At 44.1% G+C, this 8,940-nt stretch overlaps 1 protein-coding gene across 1 annotated transcript; it reads left to right on the top strand.

The window, feature by feature from the left end:
- The first annotated feature begins 351 nt into the window (after positions 1-351).
- Positions 352-1,764, top strand: LOC102713662 (protein ACCELERATED CELL DEATH 6-like). Its single transcript, XM_006660484.3, has 2 exons — positions 352-903; positions 989-1,764. Exons 1-2 carry the CDS (start codon positions 352-354, stop codon positions 1,676-1,678), a joined length of 1,242 nt encoding a protein of 413 aa, XP_006660547.3. The 3' UTR covers positions 1,679-1,764.
- The last annotated feature ends 7,176 nt before the right edge of the window (positions 1,765-8,940 follow it).

The raw sequence follows: 8,940 nt of genomic DNA, 5'->3' as shown, positions 1-8,940 counted from the left end.
TAGTATACTTTACATACAAAAGTGAGATACTTAAAATTATGCCATCCAAAGTGAGAAGGATGAGTAAAGGCTAGGTACAAGCCGAAACTTCGAAAATAAAATACGGTACAAAGTGCAATTTTTAAAACAGAAAGAAATGTGTTCTAAATATAAAAAGTTAAATGTAATTTGTAATTCATCCATACCAATATAATTTAGGAAAAGCATATAATATAGGAAAATAAGAAGCTTATATATTACCTGAAAAACAAATACATGCCAGTTTGAGCTATACGTAGTATATTAACAAATAATATAAAAAATACAAAAAATAATTAATTCACAAAAAAATAAAATGCAGAGATGACGGAGATGATCCTAGATTGGAACAAAGATCTGATCAAGCAAGCGGACCGATCCAAAGGGAGCACGCCTCTCCACGTGGCGGCCTCGTGGGGCTACCACGACGTCATCAGCTTGCTGCTCCGCGACGACCCCTCGGCGGCGTACCGGCCGGACCACGACGGCTCGTTCCCGATCCATGTCGCGGCCGTCGACGGCCAAGTCAAGGCTGTCAAAGTCCTGCTCCAGCTCGACAGGCGCAAAGATCGAAACCCGGCGGCGCGCTGCGCCGGGCTGCGCGACGCCCGCGGCCGGAGCTTCCTCCACGTCGCCGTCGCCGAGGGCTGCCAGTCCGTCGTCGCGTACGCCTGCAAGCTGGGGAAGCTCGAGCCGGCGGTCATGAACATGCAGGACGACGACGGCAACACGGCGCTGCACCTCGCCGTGCAGGCCAGCAACCTGTGGATATTCAACCTCCTCATGGAGTGGCGCCGACTGGAGCTGAACTTGACGAACAACAAGGGCGAAACCCCGTGTGATGTTGCTTGGATCAAGAAACCAATTGGTCTCTACTTCCGATTGGTAAGCCACGCATGAAATTGTTCGGATTTGATGCATACGTTCGATGATTTGTTGCATACGTTCGATCGATTGATCGTTCTTGCAGAGTCCACGGGTGAAGATATACAATTTGCTGAAAGCGGCAGGCGGCGAGTTCGGGAATCACCGATGGGATCACTTCCAGAGACAGCACAGCTCGACGCTTGACGAGGAGGCAGAGGCGAAGAAGCTCAGCGAGTCGACGCAAACCATCGGCATCGGCTCGGTGCTGATCGCGACGGTGGCGTTCGCCGCGGCGTTCGCGCCGCCGGGCGACTACGGCGACGACGGCGCGCCTAACCTGGCCAAGCACTACGCCTTCGGCGTGTTCATCATCGCCGACACGCTGGCGTTCATCTGCGCGGGGCTGTCCATCATCAGCCTCATGTACGCCGGGGTGGCCGCCGTCGACCTCCACACCCGCATGTCCTCCTTCGTCTTCTCCGCCGTGTTCATGGCGTCCTCGGCCAGGAGCCTCGGCGTGGCGTTCGCGTTCGGGATCTACGTCATGCTGGCGCCCGTCGCGAGGACGACGGCCATCGCTGCCTGCGTCGTCACGGGGCTCGCGCTGGTCGACGTCGCTTTCTTCGTCTGGGTGGTGGCCACCGGCGAGGTGATGCTGCTCAAGAGGCTCGGCGTTCTTCGGGCGTGGTGGCGGCTGCCATCGGCGATCCTGGGCATCTTGCTGATGCAGTTCTGGCCATACATTGTCATCGTTGTCGTGGTGTTGTACTCCAAGATGAAAGGAGTTCATTGAATTGAACTTCAATTCTAACGAGTTATTAGAGCCATAATAACAAGAGACTTTTTATATTGTTTATATTCCTAAATGAGTAAAGTACATGGCCGGTCCTTAAACTTGTGACGTGGTACCACTTACGTTCATAAACTTCGATATGCACATTTAGGTCCATGAACTTGTTTTACCTGGATGGTACATTTAAAACAAGTTTATAGACCTGGATGATACATTAAAACAAGTTTGTGGATCTAAACGTGTATTTTCTAAGTTTATAGACCTAAGTGGTATCGCGTCACAAGTTTAAGGACCGGCCATGTACTTTACTCTTTCTAAAATGACATAGATCTAACAGCTCAGGGCAAAAGCTACCTCATTAAATATATTAGAGGTATAAAGGTACTAAGGGTTAAAAGATAAATGATCCCAGTGGTAATTATGTCCAATAAAGTATGGAGGTACGGGAAGCAAGTATAGAGGTACCAGAAGGTATAACGTACGTGGCTTTGGAGGTACCGCAAGGTACCGTGTAAGTAGATTTGGAAAGTATCATAAAATATTATTTATATAGTGGGGATAAAATTACGTTCTCTTCTATTCGGTTTTCAATCTTCGACCACTCTATTTACCTCGGTTTCCAAACTTCGGCCCGATTTACGTGCTAAATATCATATTTATGTGATCATGTTAAATCTTTCCAGTTAAATCTAAACCGATCCTCTAACACATCAACACTGAGTGGCCACCTCTCTCGGCGAATACAGGCAGTAGTCTCGGACCCCTTCCTCCGGGTCCTCTTCCTCTGCCATCCCTCGCTCCGGCCCAACCTCCACCGGCGCCCCTACCTCCGGCCATGTTTCCACCGCCAACACTTGATTCCCCACATCCCAACTTCCTCGTAACAGATGAAATAACACGTAGCCCTATATGGGGCTGACTCCGGTGTATTTTATTAGTAGTATAATTTAGTCTATGCCGTTGATCTATTTTTATTGGATGGCTGCGATTAAAATATACTATCAATAATATTAGGTGTAGTAGAAATTTAAAGGGGTCATTTTTATTGTGATCTTTATAACAAAAACACAAAATTACGAAATAATGCTAATCAAGTAATTAACAAAGTACAAAAATACCCTTAGTAGAATTTAATCCATACCGTGGATCTATTTTTAGTGGATGGTTGTGATTAAAATATACTACCATCAATATTAGGTGTAGTAGAAATTTAAAGGGATCATATCGTCCGTTTTATTCTGATCTTTATAAGAAAAAAATTAAAAAATAATGCTAATCAAGTAATTAACAAAGTACAAAAATACTCTTTTTTACTGGTTGTATAATACTATAAGTAAAATGCACCGGAGAGTTGCCCGCCCGACATATGAACATAACATATCTAAGAACAAAGCAACGTGACATGCTACGAGCTAATTCCTTTTCATATATATGGAAGACATACTTGTCATTCTAATACCATCATATTTACATCAGTGCCACCTTTACAATATTTTATTTTCATATCTTGCCCCACAAATCAATGGCTCAAATCGCCCCACCTCCTTCTACCTCTCAAACATTGTATGGCACCAACTCTTTGATCTCCAATGGTGACCTCAAAAGATAATCTTCTAAATTCAAATGTGCGTGTTCTTTCTACTTGTGCGCTGAACATTCTATATAGAGGTTTATCGTCTGATAAGCAGGAGGAGTATCAGGATTCTCCTCGAACAGATCATCACATTTGCTGAATTTACGATTGTGTCGTAAAAAAATTATACCTTTGAGATCACACTACCACAGAACACCATAAAATAGTCAGGACATCCATGCTGAGTGCTCAATACCCAGCACAGATAGGAAGGAGAGCCTGCCAAAATTTGCCATGCAAGAAAACCCGGCACAAATGACTAGTCACGAAAACAACCATGAATGCTCCATAATTCTCTCATAAACTCTCCTGGAAGAGAATATCACTACCATATGATATGGCATCTGTGTTGGGTCGCAAATCTCATGCCAGGTATGTGATAACCGGCACTGACGTTGAGAGCTCATCAGTGCCAAATGTGATAACCAACATTAATAGATTCCCCTAATTAAAAAACGACATGTTGGCTCAAATGGAGCGGGCTTGGTACAAACTATCCCCAAATCACACAAATCACAAATCAACATATCAACAACTAAACAAATCATGAAATACCCTAGTCCATGCCACATAACAAGAATAAGAGCAACATTCACATCCAAAACAACATGTCAAAGATCAAGAATGAGATAAACATGTGGAAGATTCACACCATCTAGATCTGGATCACCACTTTCCATCTGGATATGGATCATCACCCCGACCCTTCCCCTGCCCATGCTTGGACCGACAATGCCTGCCCCAACCATCTCACGACCGCTGCCAGCCGTACTGCCATAGACATATAGCAACGAGCGACATGGTGTGGGGCACCTCCTTGTGCCTGTATCCGTGGATCTCATCAACCAGCCTGTTCTGATACAACTTTTTATTAAACTAGCCTAGAAATAACCATCAGAAACCAAATGCCAAAGCAGTGAGACACTATATTTGTTCGTGAGGTTCAGCCATAGGCCTGTTCCCAAGGAACTAATTGCAGACAACCCTCCTTTTTCTAGTATATTTATTATAGTGTTTTAGGGTATCAGCAATCATCAACTATCACTGCTGGAGCCAGTCGTACACTACACTTGTTTACTCGTTGTGTGGTCACAACAAGGGCGCCTCTCTATTTTAGAGTGAGAATAGGATAGAGTTTGACTCTACTAGTATCCTAACACCTGTTTAACTTCATGTGTTAAACTATAACCGGCTACGTACGTTTTGTTTGACACAAACTATAACAAAATAATGGTATAAGTGATAGCTTGTTACTATTGAAAGAGAGAAGTCCAGTCTCTTGTATGTTTGGCATGGCTGGTCTCTAATGTGTTTAGTGTTGAAGTTTTCGATGTTGTGAGGAGTGTGTTGTCATGTCGCATGGTCTTCCGAATTTCATCGCAGCTATATTTCACTATGAAAAGTAGCTCCCATGTCTATCGGTGGCATACGCATGGATGTATTGAAGTAGTTGAAGCCAATATAGAAGTCAACCATGGGAACCCCATAGTACAGTGCACTACTTGCGATTAACAAGCCACAAATGAATACCAATGCAATAGGATAACGAATGTACCAAAATCATAGCTCCGAGAAAATACTAGTGTGCCACCATTAGTATGGTCATCAGCTCGATAACCTCCAGGCAACATGAAAGATGCTGCAAACATTACGGTTGCCACCGGCCCAAAGACAATGCCTATGACGTGCATTCGATTGTTTATGTCTTAGGACAACTCTTCTTCTTCGGCTTTCATGCACCCATCAATTTTCCGATTATCGATTATGTCAGAGTATCACGCTTGCAACCAGCAAACCTTATTGCAGGTAGGCCAAATAGTAGGTCGCAGGCGGCTTACTATTCAGCCGTCTGATAAAAGGGATATGACCCAACGTAGCCAATGTGCCACATGAGAAAACCAACAGAAGCAAATTATCACAGGCAGCGCATAAGGATGTGATCAGTGGCAAATAATAAATTAATGCCGGCGGTGTCCAGTGGCAAATTACCCATTTTTTGGATGCCTTGAGGCCAAAACGCGATCTTGCGGTGTCCTCCAGTAAAGAGTGCCAAATTTGAGTGTGCTGTAGCAAATTTTCCCAAGGAAGTATTAAGTAGGTTTTTGGCAACTATGTATCCCATATTTTAAAAAATGTGTTTGGCATAAGATTAAAATTTCCATCCCGTGTAACTGATGAACCAATTGGTTTTTATTTGAAATTGGTAGTTCTAGTTACTTAAAATTAGTTATCTATTGAATGGAGAAACTCCAAATTAAGATGAATTTGTATAAATTCGAAAAAACAAACACATATATAATTTCCCTCTTTTCTGCTTCCTCTCCCCTTCTCTTGCTGCTACTTCTCTGTGTTGATTCCTGCTTCCGCTGCACTCTTTTGATCATCAGCATGCAGCAGGGACCGGCGCGGCGACCAGCAGCCGACCGAGCGGCAGCAGCGATGGTGTAGGCTGAGGCAGATCGATATATCTCATCATCTTTTTTTTCTTTGTTCGATCGCGATCTCTCTTTTTTCTTTCTCTCAAATCTGGATCGATCTCTTATTTGGCTGGGTCTGTCTCAACCCTTTTTCTTTTTGCTTTTTCTTCCTATTTGTTAAACAGAGGATATTCATAAGAGCTTTTTAAACATGCTTAAAAAAGTATCTCAGTATTCCATATTTTTCGGTGTAAAAATTCAATACCTCAAAGTGTATCTTGAGTTACTAGAATTTTATACTAAAATTTTAGTACTTTAAGTTACTTTTAAATATGATAAAAAAACCTACTAAAAGATATCGGACGCTCCAAATTATTATGACAAATATTCATTCATCCGGATTCCAATAAACACAAAATTATACTCCATTTTGCACTATTTGACGATCCATACGCGACCACGGTGTCCGGTCGTCTATCGGAGAAACAGTTTAAAAGTTAATGTTTTGCACTTAATATTAATTGTCCCCGAAAAGTAAGTTTATTTCAATCGCGGGATATTAGGAACCATCTAATGTTTTTCTAGCATCAAGTTTTTTTTTCTGTTGCAAGCATAAACGCTTTACTTGTTGCATACTAAATGCATCCGCACGATCCTACCTCTTGAGCCAGATCGACAGAGGTGTTTCTCACGCTAGCCCACTAGCCACATCTAGGGATGGCAACGGGTCGGATTCAGGGCGGGTAGAGCAATTACCCGTCTACCAACTCAAAGGTCGCAAGTAAAAATCCTTACCCGTACCCGTACCCGGGTAAAATTTGATACCCGTACCCATCGGGTATTGGGTATCCGTCGGGTATGCCCGAGCACTGAGCAGGCGGTTGCCTCAGCCGGCGCGGCGCGGGGGCGACGGCCTCAGCCGGTGCGGGGGCAGTGACCTCAGCCGGCGCGGGGGTGGTGCCCTCAGCCCACAGGCGGTGGCACGACGCGGGTGCGCGGGGGCGGTGCCCTCAGCCCACAGGCGGCGACACAACTCGGGGGTGCGGCGTGGGATGGCGGCGGCTGGCAGGCACGGCCTGGCGGGGGTGGCAGCGCCCAGCACCCGGCGAGATCTAGAGGGGAGTAGCGCTGCCGGCGCGGCTCAGGGACGGCCTGGGAGGCACAGGGGCATGGTGCAGGGGTGGCGTCGGTCGGCGGGAGCAGCCTGGCGATGGATGGAGGGAGGCGGTGGCTGGCGCCGGCAAGATCTGGAGTGTGGACGCGGGACATCGTCTCACCGTGGAGAGAGCTAGAGAGAGCAACCGCCAGCCAAGCAGTGAGAGATGCGATATTACGATGCGATCTAGAGGAGGGGAGGCGGAGCAAGGAAATTAGGGTTACTAGTTTAATGGGTTAGGCTAAAATTTAGTAGACAAGTTATATTCGAGTACCCGACGGGTTACCCGCGGGTGATCAAAAATACCCGTACCCGTACCCGTGTTGATACGGGTCGGGTACGGATATTACCCGTGGGTAAAAAATCGTACTCGTACCCTTACCCGTTAGGTCAGGTATCTGGCTGGTACCCGGTACCCGTCCCATATTGCCATCCCTAGCCGCATCTTTCTCCTAACGAGCCCGCCGTAGCCCAGATCAGGCAACCCTGTTTTCGTGTTTCGCTCACCTCACGTCCAGGTCAGGTCATGCAAGTCCATGCATCCATCGTCCTTCGTCCGCGCATCTTCTAGCGTACATACCAATTGCAAAATTAGTTGACACCAAGATCTTTCCACACAGAAAGACAACAGCTATAAATTTAAATGACCCAGTTAGGAATCTCATGTATATATGCTTACAAGATGCCAAAAGCGTCAGTAGGAGCGTGAGGACCAGGTGAAGGCCAAGAATATATTTTTATTAGCCAGATAAAGAGGAGCCCAACTAAGCAATGTCAGAGTGACAATAAAAGGAGCCCAATACATTTCAGTTGAACGGACGTGCACCTTTTCTAGTAGAGGTTTGTTTTAGTCCAACAAAAACTAACAAAAAAGCATCTCGAGCTACCGGTATCTCGCTGTATCAATTCGTTTCTAATCGTTAGATCCAACAGTGCACATCCTACTCAGCTAGATCCAATGGTTAGAAACAATTTGGTACCTCAAGGTACCGGTACCTCGAGATACTTTTTGTTGGATCGGAGTAAATCTTTTTCTGCTAAGTTAATGGGAGAATTCCTTGGATGTCACTCGGATTGGGCTAGTTCCCTTATATACCACTCGAATTGACTTTCTTTTATGCCACAGCCCACAGGTTCACGTTTTCTCGTCCTTTTATGCCGCTCTCATCACTCCACTGCCTGATGTATGAAACATATATGCTTGTTTTACTTTTGGTTTTATAATGTAAGAATTTCTAAACTTACGTAGAAATTTATATAGATGTTAATAAATTTATACACATATATAAACCATATGCATTAATCAATTAATGAATATAGATAAGACTATAAAGTGTTACGATATGAAATCGAGGGAGTAGATCACTTTAATTTATATAAGATACTCCTTTCGTCCTGGAATGTAACTCGTAAAGGATTCTAGTAATCAATATGGACAATCTAGTAATCAATGTGGACAAGCATATCTTAATTCGTTTCTTGCTCTTCCTTAGCAACGGGAAAGGAGTCTATGTATCTGCCTAGCTTTGGTAAATTTCCCCTAGAATCCTTATATTAAGGATAGAGGTAGTAACAAGCTATTGCTTTCTATCCAGATATGTGAGCCATGCTTAACAGACCGACATTAGATACTTTAGTTTTCTTTTTGTGTGTTGGATTTTTACAAATTAAACCGGTACTAATATTATAGGTGTTTGTTTTTATCAAGGAGTGGTACCTATAGTGCCTCCAAGTGTGAAAAAAAAAATCAATAGGTGTTGATTTTAAATGAACCAAAAAAATATGAGTTTTAACCTGGTAGGGGTTTTGAAGTATTGATCAGGACACGCGTCAATACATGGTTGGAAAGAGCATGGATTATATTTCCTGTGCACCATGATTTTCCACTACTAAGAAAAGCTCCAGTTTACTAAGGAACGATTTAGAATTTGCTAATTATAGTTGATTTGAAACTCGAGAGTTTGAATTCTATGGGACTTCAATTTTTGGTTACAAATAGAGAAAGAGGCAAGGTCTCGAGGGTAAGACGAAAAGCCATAATTGAGAGAATTGAAAG

Source organism: Oryza brachyantha, chromosome 9, assembly GCF_000231095.2.
Source record: "Oryza brachyantha chromosome 9, ObraRS2, whole genome shotgun sequence".
NCBI classification, from domain to species: Eukaryota; Viridiplantae; Streptophyta; class Magnoliopsida; order Poales; family Poaceae; genus Oryza; species Oryza brachyantha.
Note: the sequence above shows the minus strand (reverse complement) of the source record. Positions and strands in the feature narration are given on the sequence as shown.